This window comes from Homalodisca vitripennis, unplaced genomic scaffold (assembly GCF_021130785.1).
Source record: "Homalodisca vitripennis isolate AUS2020 unplaced genomic scaffold, UT_GWSS_2.1 ScUCBcl_2922;HRSCAF=8083, whole genome shotgun sequence".
NCBI lineage: Eukaryota > Metazoa > Arthropoda > Insecta > Hemiptera > Cicadellidae > Homalodisca > Homalodisca vitripennis.
In genome coordinates this window covers 1-20,207 of record NW_025779046.1, presented here as the reverse complement: position 1 = coordinate 20,207, position 20,207 = coordinate 1, and the positions used below count along the sequence as shown (strand labels likewise).

General features: G+C 33.9%; 1 protein-coding gene across 1 annotated transcript in view; it reads left to right on the top strand.

Moving 5' to 3' along the window:
- Positions 1-16,257, top strand: part of LOC124372334 (multidrug resistance-associated protein 1-like) — a gene marked incomplete at its 3' end in the record, with an annotated part of 31,075 nt that extends 14,818 nt beyond the window's left edge. The window contains exons 5-13 of the mRNA XM_046830717.1: positions 11-187; positions 1,748-1,873; positions 3,213-3,350; positions 4,788-4,913; positions 6,130-6,323; positions 7,620-7,790; positions 8,226-8,400; positions 8,695-8,863; positions 16,094-16,257. Of these exons, the coding sequence (XP_046686673.1) occupies positions 11-187; positions 1,748-1,873; positions 3,213-3,350; positions 4,788-4,913; positions 6,130-6,323; positions 7,620-7,790; positions 8,226-8,400; positions 8,695-8,863; positions 16,094-16,257 (1,440 nt within the window). The remainder of the gene's footprint in view (positions 1-10; positions 188-1,747; positions 1,874-3,212; positions 3,351-4,787; positions 4,914-6,129; positions 6,324-7,619; positions 7,791-8,225; positions 8,401-8,694; positions 8,864-16,093) is intronic.
- Between the last annotated feature and the right edge of the window lie 3,950 nt (positions 16,258-20,207).

The following is a 20,207-nucleotide window of genomic DNA, read 5'->3' as shown; positions in this document are numbered from 1 at the left end:
AAAATTCTAGGATGTGAAGAAATCTTGGGAAACCTCGGACCCAGACTTTTCCTTGTGTTTCGAGAAGACGGTGCTGGTGTGGACGCCTTGCCTAGTGTTGTGGCTGTTGTCTCCTCTAGAGTTATGGCTCATATACACCAGCAAGTGTCGAGATATACCCTGGGGACTGACAAACATAGTCAAACTGGTAAGTACTGATGTTGTGGCTGCTCTCTTCTCTAAAGTTATGGCTCATATACACCAACAAGTGTCGAGATATACCCTGGGGACTGACAAACATAGTCAAACTGGTAAGTACTGATGTTGTGGCTGCTCTCTTCTCTAGAGTTATGGCTCATATACACCAGCAAGTGTCGAGATATACCCTGGGGACTGACAAACATAGTCAAACTGGTAAGTACTGATGTTGTGGCTGCTCTCTTCTCTAGAGTTATGGCTCATATACACCAGCAAGTGTCGAGATATACCCTGGGGACTGACAAACATAGTCAAACTGGTAAGTACTGATGTTGTGGCTGCTCTCTTCTCTAGAGTTATGGCTCATATACACCAGCAAGTGTCGAGATATACCCTGGGGACTGACAAACATAGTCAAACTGGTAAGTACTGATGTTGTGGCTGCTCTCTTCTCTAGAGTTATGGCTCATATACACCAGCAAGTGTCGGGATATACCCTGGGAACTGACAAATATAATCAAAGTGGTAAGAATAAATATGAAAATATTAAATTATATTTGTGTGATTATAATATATAAGTTTATACATTTATGAAATTCGTATTGATCAATGAACTATTAGAAATTATTTCAAATTTATTGTTTACCATTTCTTATCAGAACAACTCAGATTGTTGTTCCTATATGAATTTAATAGTCTATTATGATGTTCTTCAGTACAACTTTTATGACCGTCTACGGTAGTTTAAAAAAAATACTTCTTTTTGAAATAATAGTTCTCTCAAAGAAATAGTATTCAAGTGAAAGAAATTGACTACCATATTCAGCAATTTATATAATTATTAAGTACCTTTCAGTTACTGATGATGTAGTCTCGCATATTTTGTATGTCAATTGAATGAGTAAATTAACTGTTATCACATATTTGAACCTTATCAGATACACCTATCGGGAAATAATGCCTGCTCACTCTCTTGAAAAGTGGAGTGCTTTCATTAGATTTGTGATGCATACAATTATTTAAGGTAAAATATTCCTATCAGTATAAATAATAAGATATAATTTCTCTAAGTTGTTGGTTAGGGAGTTATACCTAAAATGCCCATTTAATATTAAACATTGTATCGTAAACATTGGTTTCATATCAAATATTAGACAAAACTGGAAATTAAATTATTAAATAATATAATACTGTACGATTAGTACTTTTAAAACAGAGTTAATATTTGAATATGGTGTTTTAAACCTCATAAAAAGTGTAAAAAGAGAGAAAAAGCTCAGAAAGTCTTTTTTAGAAAGTTCTTATTAGATACAACCTTTGGGTCTAGTCATTTCTCAAAATTACGCACATACTGCCGTGCGTAAACATTTACAAATTAGATAATTATAAATTATAGCATGTAAAACATAAATATTATTCTATACAACAAATATAAAAGCTGTAATTTGGAGTTCCATTGTAACATTCTACAATACGTCATAAGTCTGTCAAATGCATGGTGCAAAAAGTTTTGTAATCTATCTATTATACAATATTTAAAATACGTATGATTGATATATTTCTTTTACAGTTGTTAAACTTGTCGTTGATAACTGTCAGCATTGTGAGTTTGAGCTGGTCAGCAGTTCGATACTTCCAGGATGACCAAGTTTTCCTTTTGGACCTGTGGACTCCAGCCATTCAAACAATCACTTTTGTACGTACCGTAATTCATTAATTATACTTTTATTAATATATTTGTTATAGTCCATCAGCTATTTAAAAATTTATAGTTTTATAAATATAATGTTTTATGTATGTTTTATAATGCTATTTATAACGCTAATTTATAAGCTATTGATTTCGATTGTTGAACATAATTGATTAGTTAAACGCATACAGCACCATGATGTTTATAAAAGCTAAAACATGGGATCAATAGTGACACTTGCATGAATCATCAGCAAAATGGTCTACTGATTTCAAAATCCGAAGTAAAATATGTTCTTTAAAAGAATGTTTTAAGTGAACCGTTTATTCTGGGAATTCATCAACACTTTAAGCATCTCAATTATCCCCTACAAATTGTAAATCCTAAACATTTTTTTGGCCTTTCGTCCCGCAAATGCCAAGTCTTGTCAACAAATCAGCAACTTTAGATCTGATGTCAAACTCTAAGCTAAATGTAACTTAGATTTTTATTCTTTAATGAGTGCTATTCTGAAATACATTTTCCAGCAACTCTACTACTCTTCATAGATCTTTACCATTAAAAGCTCGATAAGGCTGAACCAAGCAAAATAATCGTCTGATCCCAAGCAAACTAAAAGTTTATTACAAATTTTAATAACTTTCATAAAATAAATTCACCTATAACAGCATTAAAACCTCCAAGTTTCAGGTTACATGGCCTCATTCTGGACACCTGTAGGTGTTACAAAACTATTTATTTTGCTTTGTAACAAAAACAAGTAAATATCAAAATGGATAAAAGGCTGATAAACCATAAATTTTGCTTCTTTGTAACGACTGTAACGTAGGCACGCAAGGGAACATAGTTTTGATCTACAACTGTGTTTGGGAGAGTCGATGGCCGCACAGACTATGACTGGATTTGATTTATAGATTGCGCATGTTAATTCTTGCAAATGACCAATTAACATCCTATCATCACCAACGAACTTGTACTGTATCAACCCTACCCCTCATTCTGTTTTATAATATACTCGCGCAGGCCAGTGGTCCATTACGTCGGACAGAATAAGGCTAAAAAAAGGAATGACCTCTCATTAATAAAACTAGACACATACTGTTACAGTCGAACTATTTATCCACTGAAACTGTATCCGCCAGCGTGAATTTGGATTCTAGTCTTTTTGTGTAAAGCTCTTCATGTCCCAACTCTGCAAAAAACTATAAATGTGTGTTTTTAAATATTATGACATTATTAGCCAAATTAAAACCAAAATTAGGGTTTAAAAATGCGCAATAATACGGGTTTTACCAGAATTTTTCTTCATTAGCTTGAGTAATTAGTAACAATGGCCGTGTTCCAGATGTTGGCAGCAGTGCTCCTGATATTGGACAAGGTGAGAGGACTTCACACGTCCGGAGTCTTGTTCGTGTTCTGGCTATTGTTGGGCATAGCTGGTGCTGCACAATTCCGCACTGAAATCTTACGAGATAGCACGACGGTTTGTATTTTGTTCTGAGTAATGAAGAAAGGTTAATTTTGGACATCCTATTATATGCGAACTAAACATTTAACAAACTTAAACATGTACTTTGTATATGTTCCATCTCCAGTACCGAAAGTGGTCTTTCACGTTACATATGATTTTTTTTTTTTTTTTTTTTTTTTTTTTTTTTTTTTGGTGCAACAGCCAAATAGTTTTGCAGATGATGCTAAAGTTTTAGCGGAGTCTCCTCCTCGCGTAATTACAGATTATGCTATACACCATGTGACGTAAAACGTAACTACGTGTAAAACAATATATATCTCACTGTAAATTAAACTCAAGCGAACTGACTACGTTACGTTGGAACTGCTATGTAGCCTAACAAGTCGTTGTCAGACATTTAATCACAAATGCCTGTCATATCAAGATTAGACTACTTTTTGTCACAAATTAATTATTTAAATTATGTTTATATCATTTCTACGTTTATACTGCTAAGTTTGTAAGTACAACTGATTTACTTTACATTTCTACTGCCCATTTTATTAGCTACTACTGATATACGGAACAGGCTACTAGCGCAACTGGTGTTAGAATGCACAACTACTACCATTACGGGATTAATCTCCAGCTGTTTTAATTTTTTTCATCTAGACAGGGAAAATGCCACTTCCCCAATAGCGAATGACTCAGTGTAGCGGGTCCGGCGATTAACCCGTCATAACCAAATCAAGTAACGTCAAGGGGGCTGCTGCTTGAATGGGTGACCGCAGAGCGATCCTCTCCTTGTAAGCTGTCCGCTTGCCCGGCCATTAGTGGTGGTTCGGAAGTTACTTTTGAGCCGTTGGTCCCCCGGTTACGTGTTAGAGAGGGCTTCTTAGTCCTAACTTCGCCTGGTAAAATAAGGCATTACTTTACTTTACTTTACTTCCGGTACTAACAGGTAAAACTTCTACACTAGATTCAATGACCAGATTAAAGTTGCTGTCACCTTTAAAGAGTCCTTAAAATCGTATATTCGTCTGCCCGTCTCATTCTAGAAATGTCCCAGAGCCTTGAAGCGTAATTTATCCCAATAAACATACTGATCTCAGAGACTCGAGGAACATTATTGTCATACATAACAACGCAAACGTTCACGACACTTTGAACTCAACACGGCGTACGTGGCAAGACTTGATAGGTCGCAGAAAAGGAGATTTGTCACAACTGACTTTAAAATCTAAAAAAGCTGACATGTTCGATCTCTCTTTTGTAGCTTATTTATTACTTAAGACAGGGTGAGCTTTTTACATGATCGCACATCTTGTGATATCTTTTTAAATACTCTACTTCATTACACGAGCATTGCTATACCAGACAAGCATACACATTTGAGCACTGTTTCATAGTACATTGAGTTTGATCTCACTAGTTTAGGTTTTAATATTATAAAGAAACTACGTTTTACAGGAATCAGAAGAAGAAAACTTCAAGTACATTCTGTACATGATTTACTACCCAATTGTTTTGCTGATGTTGGTGCTGAATCTTTTTGCTGATCCTCCTCCCAGAAGTACAGATTACCCAAAGTATCAGGTAAAGTGAAATATATATATGAAGTGATAATCGAGCTGTTTCGAGATACTTTATTGTTAATAAGACTGTCATATTTCAACATTAGCCTGACTTTGTTAAATATATTTAAGTATGTCACTAAAAGTGCTTGGACCAATTATTGTATTTTACGAAACGTGTACCTCCATATTTGAATGCATGTGCGCAGCCGCGTAGATGTTTGTTTGTAAACGTTGGTACAGGAACAAATTTGGCCTGCACTTTTAATTAATATATATATATATATATATATATATATATATATATATATATATATATCGTTTTAACTTTTTGTAAAACCTTTGTAACTAAAAAAACTTTATTGATCCAAAAATTAAAATTTTTACTCCAAAAAAAATACACTACAATACTTTTTATTCAATATTTTGAGCACATGAGAACAAAGTAGTAAAACTAAATTTTTATAAATGTACTCATTCAAAAATTATGTATCGTTTTAATTTAGGGTAGAACTGTCGTTTTAAACTGTGATTATGTCAAAGATCAGGTCGTTTGTTTAATTTTGAGAAAATTTGTCAGGTTATTCTAATCGATCTGTACAAATTTAATTTTGCTCGTTGTTATAGCACAATAATATATTAATCTAAACCAAAAATACCGGTTTTTTTTTAAGTCTTGGCGATTTATTTATTTATAAATCATACCACATTTATAAAAATAAAAATAATAAAATAATACATATAATTATGTAAAATACAGTTGAAATCGTGAACCCAAGTGCCGTAAAAATATATTTTCCTAAATGTTTTGTATTAAAATCTCATATTTTGGCAGAATTAAATTTGCATTTTGGATCATAAAGGTTGAATAACAGCCAAACCATATTTTTATGTATGAATCCATTAAAAACTGCCGTTCAAGAAAAATAAGTTTGGTCATAATAGTTTAAATGTATGTGCTGTAGTTTATTTTTCATACGTAAGAAGATTATACGTTTTCATGAGGAATGCAGTGTTCATATATACAGTTACCTATAGGTAAATTGAAATTTTTGCTATGAAATATTTAAATTATATATTTTAAATGCAATTTTTACACTCCGTTTCTGTAAAGAAGAATGTCACATCAAATTTATGACTTATTCAATTAAAACTGAATCAAAACAGACAAAATGCTCTTAACGTATAGTGTTTTTGTTGATATTAGTATTAAATGTAATGTTTACTCAATGTTACAGAAGCTGTGTCCAGAAGTTCAAGCATCATTTATTTCTAAAATTATTTTCGGGTGGTTTGAACCACTGATCTATAAAGGATTTCGAAAGCCATTGACTGTATCAGATTTATGGGACTTGAGATACAAAGATACTTCTTCACAGATAGTTCCTCGCTTCGAGAAAAACTGGAAAAAGAAATTAGATTACAGTACAAGGTAACAAATAATTAATCATTAAAGTATAATCCTGCACATACCTTTCTAAAAGTTCATTCTACTGTCAATAAAGTATAACGTGGTATTATATTTTAATTTTTAGAACAATATAATAATTTCACAAATTTGTAGATAATTTTATAATCCAAGAAAAGTATACAGCAGAGTTCTGAAGAACACTACAGAACAAAAGGTAAGTCAAAGACGCATTGGTAACTGTTTTACTCTTTGATCTTTTGTTTCTAAAATCAACGAGTTATTTTTTTTCCAAAAGAATGTGTTTTTTGGCGTTACTTACAGACGGACAGACAACGACGTAGTTTTATAGAGTCCTTTTTTAAAGTACTGAGTCTTAGTCATTGTTCAACACTTGTACAGAGATAGTAAAAAACGCCAAGTCAAATATTCTAAAAGGTTAAAAGAGTTGCAAGAAAACGTTGTTTAAATAACTAAAACTTTGTTGAGGAACTATATACTCTTTCATATAAGGTTGCCTCATAACGGGTTTGTGCGACACACCACATAGCAGTTTCTGCTCACGCATCTGGATGTCAACCAGCTTTGCCTAAACATACGCCATTCTTTCATTTCTTAGTTCTTGAGGGCTGACAACTACGTTTAATCTGTTCACTAAATAAAATTTTACGGGCTTCATCGTCGGTGGCAACTTAAGTAAGCCCAGCGGCAGCTTGTTGGGTCATTCTCAAGGCTTTCTTTTAAGGGCAATGTTATTTATAAGATAAATCACAACTTGCTTGTCACTCCTCGTTGCTTGACTACTTCTTTCCTAAAATTAAACTTATTTTCTTTCATTTTCGTATGGTTTCTGTAGAATTAGAGTAGTCGAACTTTCAAACAGACCTTACAACTATATTACTTATAGCATCTAGCATCCTCCGAACACCTTTAAAATCCTTAGTCTAATTTATTCTAAGTTATATTTTGCTTTAGTTACCTATGTTACACATTTTAAATACATTTTTAATATCTTCAGTTACTTAAATATTAAAAGATTGCATCAATATGATAAAACTCCATTTTAATGAAATGCTCACTGAAAATTTGTTGTTTGCTCTCTCAAAATCGAAGCGCTTATCCTTCACAGGTTTCTATGAAGACTAATTAAAATAGGACGCTGATTTCCCTCAATTTTGCGACTGTTGTCAGTTGGTAAAAGTTAATGCACAAGATATTTACTAAAATCCATTAATTATTTATTTTTTACTTCAGGTGTATAATTTTGTTATGGCAACATATCATCTATTGAAACGTAATGCGTGTACATTCTTCTTTCAGAACTAAGTCTAAGACAATACTGGGTGAAAACCCACCTGCAAAGGAAAGTGAGACAAAACCTGTTTCCGTACTTGGGCCACTATTCAAGACATTCTGGTTGCCAATTGTTGCTTCTGGATTTACAAAAGTTTTATCAGATGCTTTAGTATTTATCAATCCACAGATCCTGAAGTAAGTTTCCATTTAAATTTACGTTATAGTGTTTTATTATTCATCATTATTACAAATATTTTTTATGAGATAAAAATGTAGTTGGTGAGCCATAATTTCATGTTTCTGTTTGGTCAGATGTGAAATGCCAAATCTGAAATTAATCCTAATGATAGTGAAAAATGAAGCTGATTGTTTCAGCTGCAAGAGCAAATATCTTTTGCAAAAATATTTGTGTATTTTCAAGTTGTAGTGAAAACTTACTATTTTTACGAAATCTTAACTTTTAAAACTTTGTAACAACTTAAATGAAATTACCTATCCACTTTTAATCTAATAAATATTACATAAATTTATTTCTAAGATCAGAATAAAATTTTGCTGTTGAACGGCTCACTACTAATTTTTCTTGAAGGACGTATCGGTCTGGAGTTAACATAATTCTTGTATTCGCAGCCTAATGATCAGTTTTGTGGCCGGTAAAGACTACCTATGGAAGGGTTTTGTGTACGCTGCCGCCATGTTCCTAGCCGCAGAGATGCAAACCATTCTGACCCAAAACACATTCATGAATATGTATAATGTCGGCATTAACTGGCGGACTTCACTCATGTCATCGATTTACAAAAAGGTTTGTAAATCTTAATAAATTAGATAATGTACATGTCAAGAAATAGATAAAATGTGTATGTCCATAATCGTGTTATGTATATATATATATATATATATATATATATATATATATATATAAATTACATATATATATACAGTTTGAAAATATCTTGATCTATAATTTAAAATCCAAGTGAATGCTTAAAGCACAATAATTACTAGAGCGCATCTAGATTAGCAACTAAACGTCTTTAATTAGACTATAATTCCGTTTTAATTTTTGAAAAGTTATTTTCTTATTGTGTTGTGCTAGGCACTTCGAGTGTCCAGTGCCGCCCGAAAGAGCTCTACTGTTGGAGAAGTAGTTAACCTGATGGCGGTAGATGCTCAGCGTTGTTCCGACTTCGCTCAGTTTATCCACTTCATATGGACGGCTCCTATAATCATAGTCGTGGCCCTCTATTTCTTGTGGCAGATCCTCGGTAAGTTTCCTTAAATTGAGTGATTCAGTGATTTGCTTGTAAATAAGTATGGAATGAATGAATTTAAACACGATTCTTATATCTTTTATTGGCTTCTTGTTTTAGAAAGCACATGATACGAGTATTCAACCAAGTTCACTTTTCAACTGATTTACTTTGGAGTCCCCTAATTGAATAATTGATGAATAGAGATCTTACGATTATTACACAGCCATCTCTGATAATTAGTAAGCGTAGAATTCTGTACAATAAATCGGTGATAGTCTAAAACCATACGTCTCATTGAAGTTACGATATTAACTATGGCTGGTCAACAGAGTTCGCTAGTGACGCGCTGTCTCGTCAGTGGTCGTTTTCAGTCTGAACGTCAGAGCGCACTGTAGATAGTGTTATAGCACAGACAATGGATACGTTTCTATACAGACAGTTAGCGACCGTGCGCAAAATTTAGTTAGTGGATGACAGCATCAGAGAGCACTAGTGTCGCGCTAGGCCTCACTCCCGTTGCCAATAGCAACAGCAGTAAACACACGCGCTGGCACTGGCGCGGCGCGGCAGATACACTTCCTCGTCACCTCACCGCTGCTCTTGCTCAGTGCTCGCTCAGTAGTCTTGCTGCCTCGTACAGTACACACTCCTGTCTTTGCCTGAGTGTTTTCATTACCTCAAAATATAATTCTGCGGTCAGGAAAATCTCGTTCAATTCCCATCTTTCCTCTAATGCAAATTAAGTTAAACAACATAAAGGTATTAAAAGTAATTCTTTAAAAATGTTGTTCCCGTTACTAAACACAGAAATAAATATTTCTTTTATTTTGTAACTAATAAAATTATATAGTATATTGAATCGTTGAATTGAACTATGCATTGAATCATGTTTTGTCTATAGACTATACAGTACCTACGTCTTAATCCCAATACTGTACGCAATGTAACTTGTATTTTTGAAATTGAGAAATCTTATACAACGTTAAGCTTGTTAATTAGGTTATATTCCAATAATATAGGATATTAACAACAACAACAACAACAACAAAAACACCAATCAAATAAGCTTCATTGTATAAAAAGCCTTATACGTGCATCTTATGAAATCCTAACCATGATACTACATGAATCAATCAGCCTAACTTTTTGCTCAGTTAGTAAAATCATAGAAATATTAAATGTAACTAGAATGCTAAAATCGAATGTCTGTATTTTAAAAATCAGGTTAATCAGATGACGTTTAAGTTCTAATCATGACAATAAATTCAACTAGAGCAAAAAGAAAACAAATATTGTGGAAATAAAATGAAAAGTTTTATTTAGAACAAATCTTCTAAAATAATTTTCAGCTGAACAATAATAAGTAACAGTACATTAAAATATATTGATGAAAATATTATTCTAAGAATTAAACAAAAGAATAAGTATCAGCACTGAAATACGAAAACAATTAAAAAGCAGAATTTATCATTTATGTGGCACACAATGTTAAAAATACTAGATTAAATTAAATATTCTTCAGTAAAGCCCCTGCAGGACTTACATTCACATGAGATCTGATGAATCACTCAAATATTAAGTGAAAATGATCAGCAAAAATCCCTTATTTATCTTAAGTACAAATGTTTACTTTGAGAAAATACAAAGTTTATATTTCTAAATACACGCAGACCAAGTTCGTAATTAATATTTATAAAATACATAAACCATAAATTGTAGTGTAGAGCAATCTGACATACAATACACAATGGAATAAACCCTGAGTTACAAAAGCTGATACAAGTTATTACTACACTGTATTTACATCGATACAAATTTCATTCTATAAATAAACAATTTTTTTGAAACAAAAATAATATTTACAACATGTAAAAAACAGAACGTATTTTAATTACAATTAAGCTGTCCGAGCAAGAGCAGGTTTAGTCGGATATCACAGTGCACAATATTCTTGTTAAATTAATAACATATATTAATTAATTATTACGTAACACTAAATTGCACTTTTTAAGCAAGGAAGGGACAAGAAAAGGCATAGGTGTTCATAGTGTGTCTTAAAAACACTGAAACCTTTTTATCTACCAGTATTTAATCACATTTCACCCATACATAATTTTTACTCGTGTCCGAGGATTTTAATTTTTCCTTCAGTAGTTTTTTTCATTTGACTTGAAATCCATTTACACTGTTTATGCAGCAAAACTTTGAACAAATGTTTAAGCACAAATGTTGAGTTTTCTTTACACTGTACGCATGAAATGGCATCGCATGAGATGACTTTGTCAGTTGCTTTCATGAGTCTTTTCACAACATTTGCTTTATGAGCCACTTTCTTAAATAACTTTTTGTAGGTTTTGATGGCAATCTCAACAACATACATTAAGTTGACTGAGGGAGCTAAAAGTCCACTTGAGTCAGTCACTTTCACGTTTGAAAAAGTTCTGTTCAGAATTAGAAGTTCTTTGTGACTTGACAGCTTAGATTGTTTGTCGCACATTTTGCTTAAACACTGTTCACATTTAAACTTTCTATGATATGTGTGGGCCAAATAACCTGCAAAATATACTGTAGAACATTCTTCTAAGGTAACAATACTGAAATCGTCCGAATTGAGGATCATTTGACTTTGGAAATCATTTGCTGATGCTTCGTCTTCTTCAGACGAATTTGATGAATCTGAAAGCGGTGTTGCTTCCTTACTCTGGACTGTGACGTCTTCCCACCTGTTGCCTAGGTCTAGAAGTGCATCATAGTCAGGATTATATGATGTGGTTTTGGGTGGTTCTAGGAATTGCTGAATAGTGAGTATACGCATTGTACCTCTAAGTACTCGGACACTTGGATTTCGATTCCACCCACCCCTTTGTCTGATTGAAGAAAATAAATTTTCAAGTGGGTCTTGGTTTAGTCTTGATGTAAGTATGTAATTTACAGCCTTCTGATGATAAAAGTTCAGTGTATGCGCGGATTGTTAGTATGAAGCCATCGAAACAGGGTGGTCTTGAAACTTTGGGACTTAATTTCTTAAGGTTGGTAAACAGGTCCAAGGCGTTGGCAAAAAGGGCATTTATATGGCTGTTACTTGAGCTTAATGCACAAGAGTCTGGATTTTTAGAATGGTGTGTTCTGCTGTTCATTGCATCAAATAAAGAATTTATTTGATTCAGAAAAGAGGACGTATCCAAAGCCGTATCGCTTTTTAGCTGGCCAATTTCGGTAACAGTTTTTAATGCCGCTGCTGTCGTGTGGCTGAATATCTGAGTTGCAAGAGAAACAGAGAGTTTTTGAAAGGGGTTTGGCCAGATATGTGCTGGTGTTAGTTGAGGAGCTGCTCTTGTACTTTCACTTTTGCTATCAATATCAAATAATTGTCTTATATCGGAAAATGAAATGGTCCGACCATCATAGACAAAGTCGTGGGTCAACAGATTGTTCCTAAGGGACTTCAAAAGATGAGGTGGATCAAAAAGTGCAACAACTTTTTGTCCACGACTTGTATAAAAATATGGTTTGTCAACAAATACACCTAAAGTCTTGTAGGCTTTGACATTTGTTGTTGACTGGTCACATACCATAGCTTTAACATTGAGGCCTGCATCTGTTATGTTATTGATGCATTCTTCGATTATAAGCCTTGTCTGACTACCCATCAGGCCTTTATCGGAAACAAAGTAACCAATTGGGAGTTTCCATTGATAAAACAATCCCCTAACCATAAAAACAGTTGCTTCCTTTGCAATCCTTTTGTGTCGACCAAGACTACCTATGTCTTCATAGCCTTCAATTAGGTCGTATTGTGGTGAATATTCTAAACATTTCTTTTATAGACATTTCGTCGAACATCAAAACACATGCTTTTTTTTCCAAAGTATTCATACTGTTTGATTTTAATTTAATTTGTTCCATTAGTGCTCTATTAAATCCTGTCATGAAGCATTTTTTTGTCGATATCCATATCCTTATTGTTGATTCTGCTGGCAAAATCAAACACTTTCGTAAATAGGTATACGTAGATGGAGATCTCAGGAACAAAGCGGTAGCAAATTTTTTTTCGTCGGAACTCCAATGCATGTTCTTTTTATGAATTTGCATTCTAAACAATATTTCGGCTTCTTTGGATTTGAATTTCAAACCTCCAAGCCTGCTGAACTTTAATAATTGGCATTTTAATCTTGAAATCTTGGCTCTTTTAGATGCCAAGTTTTTTAGTTTGTGAGTTTATTTTAGACAGAAGCTTGTTTTTAGTTGGTGACTGAAATAAGGCTCTCTTAATCTTAGAAAGACATTGTCTTGCAGGTGATGCACTTTCTATCCATCCATGAACAGACGGCGAAACAGTTTCAACACTGAAGCTGGCTGAAGAGGTGCTCACGGTCGGAGATGGATGTTCTGTTAGAGACCTTCCGAGATATCTTCTAGGTGACTCTACAGTACGTTTCACACGAGGAGAAGGAGAAGTTTGATGTGAAGGACCTGGAGTTGGCTCTTTTTCCTCTGAAGAATACTGTATAGCTACAGCATTATGTACGAGTCGACCACTAGGTAGAATGTCACCTTGTCGGAAATGCCTCTCACATAGCAGCTTCTTCTTCATCGATAACGGCGACAGTCCAATAAGATCTGGATTTCCTAGAATAAATTAATTTTTAATATAAATCTTATAATTTGATGTTAGGTCAAGGAATTCCAGTGTTCATTTCATCTGTGAATAAAAGCCGGCGCTTAATGGAAAAATTAAACTTCTGAACATCACACGTGTTCACACAAATATAGTGTAAGCATATATTATAAATGACTAATATCCTGTTATAACAATTTAATTCTTACCTGTTTTCTGAATCCATATATCACTATTTTCTCGTGGAAACCTAAACATCTTTAACCCTTTCACTTTAAACCTACTGTTAGAACAGTTTTTGTACGAACACCTAGTACCCGACATTTTCAACTAACAAATATAACTAACTGAACATCATAAAAAAAAACACACGTGTTCACACAAATATAGTGTAAGCATATATTATAAATGACTAATATCCTGTTATAACAATTTAATTCTTACCTGTTTTCTGAATCCATATTTCACTATTTTCTCGTGGAAACCTAAACATCTTTAACCCTTTCACTTTAAACCTACTGTTAGAACAGTTTTTGTACGAACACCTAGTACCCGACATTTTCAACTAACAAATATAACTAACTGAACATCACACGTGTTCACACAAATATAGTGTAAGCATATATTATAAATGACTAATATCCTGTTATAACAATTTAATTCTTACCTGTTTTCTGAATCCATATATCACTATTTTCTCGTGGAAACCTAAACATCTTTAACCCTTTCACTTTAAACCTACTGTTAGAACAGTTTTTGTACGAACACCTAGTACCCGACATTTTCAACTAACAAATATAACTAACTGAACATCACACGTGTTCACACAAATATAGTGTAAGCATATATTATAAATGACTAATATCCTGTTATAACAATTTAATTCTTACCTGTTTTCTGAATCCATATATCACTATTTTCTCGTGGAAACCTAAACATCTTTAACCCTTTCACTTTAAACCTACTGTTAGAACAGTTTTTTGTACGAACACCTAGTACCCGACATTTTCAACTAACAAATATAACTAACTGAACATCACACGTGTTCACACAAATATAGTGTAAGCATATATTATAAATGACTAATATCCTGTTATAACAATTTAATTCTTACCTGTTTTCTGAATCCATATTTCACTATTTTCTCGTGGAAACCTAAACATCTTTAACCCTTTCACTTTAAACCTACTGTTAGAACAGTTTTTTGTACGAACACCTAGTACCCGACATTTTCAACTTAACAAATACAACGCAGTAGCAGAACTTGAGTCAGTGGGAGGGTATCAGTACAGAGCGGGTGAGAGGTGGGGAAGTGAAGTGAGCCGCGCCAGCAGTAGAACGTGATCAGTAGGAGTGTGTCTGGTTCACAGCGGGTGAGTGGAGGGGATGCGAGCCGCGCCGCGCCGTTGAATTAGCAACAGTGGGACAAGAGAACTCGTGGCGGTACACCTAGCGCTCCACACGGTGCTTCGCTGAAACTAAAGTCCAAATGTCTGTATAGAAACGTATCCATTGTCTGTGGTTATAGTGAGGCTGATGTGTTCCAGGGCTGGCTGTGTTCTATCTTTTTTGCGGTTTGCGTTGCCTTTGGTCTGGTCTGTTTTGTGTTCGATATCAGTGGATAATTAAAATAAATCGAGGAGTGAGAGTAGTTTTAAAAAGTATAAGAATTCTCCAGCCTACCTCGATAATTTTGATTCCCAATGTAATGTTCAAAAAAGTTTAATTAGACTACACAACTTCAGTTTAGTACTGAATGGCATCAAGACAGTCCCCAACCAATCAAAATGTGAATTTTGATTGATTATTTCTTCCATTGTAGCTCCTGGTACCTACACAATAAGCTACCTATTTTTTATTTGATTTATTTTGTCACTCTACACTCTAAAATTGAACCTTCTGGAATTAATTTTATGGGAGTGCTTTGAGTTATAAGAAATCGTTTCGGGAGCCACACGTTTCCTAGTAACTATCCACTTTAGGTCCATCTTGCATTCAACAGAAAAGCCAGAACGGAACAAACAAATGATGGCAACTAGGCATGAGTATTTAGTTTTGAATCATTAAATGCTTAACAAAATTACAGCCCACTTCTCAGAATACCATAATAGAAAACTATATCCAGGAATAAGTTTCTATAAGTTATAAATGTTTTCCTTATATTAAAAGTGGTACTGTAAACCATGATAATATATTTATACATAATATTATGGTAATGATTCATTCGACTTATAAATACTAGTATTTTCAAGTTATTTATAATCAAAAAACCATGTTTTGATGCCACTATTAGAAATAGAGAATGTTCATGAAACGAAATATATAACCGTTGTGCAAACAAAAGTTAAATCGGCATATTTTTAACGACTTAAAACTACTTACTTGTGTGGTATATTCAATATATTTTTTATTCTAAAAAATATACTTTATTATCAAAACATCAAAATTTTGGGCTGCCACTCAATTAAAAACATTTTGTAAATTTGGATCGCACTCAATCTCATGTTATTGGAGATAATTAATTCATAGCAAACTTGAAATAGTATGACATAAATGCTTTACTTTTAACTTAATTACAAGATTGAAAACAATACCTAACTGTGTTATTATTAATAATTTGCCAGGTGTAGCTGTGTTGGCTGGTCTGGCAGTGATGATCGTTATCATCCCCTTCAACGGTGTCATTGCCAACAAAATGAAAAAGCTGCAGACCAAACAAATGAAATACAAAGACGAAAGAGTGAAACTCATCAATGAAATTTTAACTGGAATTAAGGTTTTGGTTACCGTAAACCGGGGTTACTTGACCCCAAAATATTGACTTTTTCTAAGTTACTACAGTTATAGAAGACTTTAAAATGTTATATGTGCTGATAACCGTTTCTACACTATACTAGAGATACTTACCTTCTACTTTTTATAAGTTTTATATTTTAATTATCATGTTAAGTATTTTTTTTTAGTTTTTTGAAAATTGGGGTTCAAGTAACCCCCGGCTGGGGTTACTTGAACCCATTTCTTGTTTTAATGCAAAAGTCCATTATACAAAGGTTATGGGATCAAGTAGGACCCAGGATCTTAAAAAAAATATAAAAGTAACAGTTTGAATATAAAAATTTATTTAATTTTTCATTAGAGAAAGTGAAATTAAGGCACACATTTTTTTACTGACTACCTTAATAAAAAATAAACTTGAAAGCTGGCCAAATAAAACTCAAATCATGAAAATTAACTGTATTAAACAATATTTTTAGGAAGTGTAAACAACCCTCTCTTAAATGGCCTGGGTGGGCTAATAATGTCCTTGATGTCACACCACTTGTAATGTAAAATGTCTTTTACTGCCGGCCATTTCCAGTTCTTCTTTGTAGGCTCCATGCAGTCAACAAAGGCACCAGTCTGGTCGATGGTCGAAACCATTCCTGGATAAACTGTATCGTTCCACGATACTAACACGAAATTTCCTGGTTTTATGGAATTTTGTATGTTCTTTTTAGCTTCGATGATTTTACCGGGAACGAGAGAAGAGCCGCCGGAAACTGATGATAATAGTTGAGGCTGGGGATCTGGCAATGGTTCGAACATTTCATCCTCGGAGGTCTCTGATAAAACTAAATCACTTTCTCCTGAGTCTTGGATGCTAAAGGCGTCTTCATCCTCACTGGTAGAATCAGATGGATCTGGCTTTTTACTTTTTTTCGCTGGAGGCTCTTTTTTCTTTGCCATGGAATTTCTTATTGTGGCCTTACGAGAAGTTGATGCCTGTTCCACATCCGTAGAAGTTGGTGGCTCAAGATCAAATGCATTGACGCTTTTGCCAGGTGCAACATTAATTTTTTTTTCCTTCCTTGAGGCTTCACAAATTCTTGCCGCCTCTTTTCAAGATGTGCAAGGAAAACCTCTCCTACTAACGTAAGGTTTAGAGATCTGTCTTTTTGAGGCAAACGTGCCAGGATTTCTTCTTTATTTGAAGGAAAAATTCCAGCCTTTTTAAATCCCGCCTTGATGTTACTTTCTGTCTTAGCATTCAGATCCTCTAGGACAGTTCTTAGTAACATGGGGAACTGATCTTTTGGCAAGCATCCTGCTACTTTTCCAGCTTCCGACTGTTTCCATCTCACTAAAACCTCCCTCCACTTAGCTTTCAACGGCCTAAAGTAGGCCACGTCTAGGGGCTGGGTTAAGTGAGATGAATTTGGTGGTAGGCAAATAAAACTTATATTGTTTTCACCACATAGTTGTAACACTTTAACACTTAGATGAGAGGACAAATTGTCTCCGATCAGTATTTTTTGGCCCTCTTGTCTTTTTAATACGGGTAATAGGTGGGCAATGAACCACTCCTCAAAGGTAGCTAGGTCAATCCAACCATGTTTGCTTCGATTATATCTCGCACCTGGTGGCCCATTCTCTGTCCCACGTTGTCCACTGGTGCTCCGCTCTATAAATTATATATGGAGGGATGGATGAACCAGCAGCATTGCCACAAAACATTACCGACACATTAGATTTTGAGGAATTGAGCACTCTCTCGGGATATTTACAACCACGACGACAGATAATTTTGCTTCTTCCTGGGTCATCTGACATTGCGGTTTCGTCGTAATTATAGATATTTTCTGGTGGGACATCTTTTGTCACCATACTCAAGTTATCTATATACTCAGTGATAATTTTTTCATCTATTGCTGCTCGTGACCTTTTTATGTTGTTGGCAAATCTTACAGATAAATCAGTTTGCCTTTTCAAAAATAATTTAACCCAATCACGTCCAGGCATATTGCTTTGGAAACATTTGATTTGTTTCCCTTGCTTATCAAGATAGGACTTTATTAAGAATCGGAAATCCAGCTCATCTACAGGAAACCCGAAGTCACATACTTTCATCAAATGAGTGGAAAAAGCTATCTCTTCTTGATTAGTAAAAAACGGTCGGATGTCCAGGTCTCTTCACTACATCGATACCAGTATTTTTTAGTCTCCTTTTAATAGTAGATCTACTTATGCCATAGAAGGCTTCTGCGTTTCGCTGGGTCATTTCCCCAGATCTTATGGCATTAAGGCACTCTTCTAATTTTTCAGAAGTAAAATCTGCATACTTCCTGCTTCCAGGGAGCCGTTTGTAATTTCGGGGCATTGTGCTGTCCAATCCTGCAAAATAAATGTAAATAAATAGTGGCTGAATTATAACTTATTTTCGGCATATCTAATTATTACATTTGTTTAGTAATATAGTAGGGGCTACTTGGACCCACATTTGGGCTGGGTTCAAGTAACCCCATAATCCGGTTATCAGCGCACTATTTATTCCGACCAAAACTAAGCACATATATAACGATTGTATACTAACTTAAAACTAATATCATTAGCATCAGAACTGTATAGATCCCAAATTAAATCTTACCTGTTACCAGAGGGAAGTTATCTAGGCTGTGGGAACAGAAGTTCTAGGAGCACAAAAACACGTGTTATGACAAAAAAGCAACATAACCTCAACCTAGAACAAGGGAGTTGAACAAGACAGCGCTGGAGCGGCGTTTGTAGTTGTTAGTGCTGCTACCTGTTGGAAAATCAGCGAACCACAATCGTCCGATCAAAATTATAGACCCAAGCGAGCTCAAATACTTTTTTCGGTTTGGGACCAAGTAACCCCCCAGGGCTCAAGTAACCCCAGTTTACGGTAACGTTTTACTGTTAAATATAACGGAAAATTATTATCAGTAACCCAATTGATATTTATTAATTACAAGTCATTCTGTATGTATTTTAACACGTTGTAAAAACTTAAACTTTGATTGAGTATGTGACTTTATTCAATTAGTTATATGTCTCCAATTTGCTCGTGATGTTATACGATGAATACCCTTAACCTAACCTATCGTTTTTTAGTACGGGTTATCTAGTTGCGTATTGAGAAATTATTGAACATTCGGGAAAGAATGGTTTTTAAAGTAAGAGAACATTTTTTTATGCTGTGGACGATTTGGTAGTGTTCCGGAAAATGTTTTACTGGTGAAAAATATTTTCAATTACTTGTGTAAAGATTAATAACGTTAAAAAATTTGAGTTTAAATCAAATTAGAATTTGCCGAAGTGGAGAAGTTAATGGGGAAAGAGAATATTGAAGAATGTTTTGCCACCAATTTGATTTCTTCCTTCCAGTATGTACCGTTTTACTGGCACATGAGGGGTTAGCTTTGAAATTTAAATTTTTGTGAAGATTCAAAAAAGGAAAAGAAAATCTTCTGAAATAAATAAAGTTCAAACTTCTTCTTGAAAATAATTACTGGATTTAAAATTAAAATAAAAACTTCTTGATAACTTTTTAAATTCAAACTTGTAATATATTCGTCACTCCCAAAAATGTTACAAAAGTTCTTACAGTTTGTCTTTTATTCAAATTTTCAAAATTCAAAACATTTACACTCTAATCTAATCTGGCAAATTCTTCACTTTAAATTATCTTCAAAATTCAATTTTATTTTGTTACTAATTTTCTTTACTTTACTTTAACTATTAGTTCTTTTCAGTGTTAGAATTTATTTATATTGCAGAAAGCATCTGTAATAACCACAAAACTCTTTTAGTATTTTTACATTAAATTTTATATTACATGTGCTCACTGCACCAACAAGTTTTTATATTGCACAGATCAAAAGGACAAGTTCCTAAATTCCAATTAAATTTAATTTTTATAATATTTCTTTCCCCAAAACTATTCAAAATAACTAAGAATGA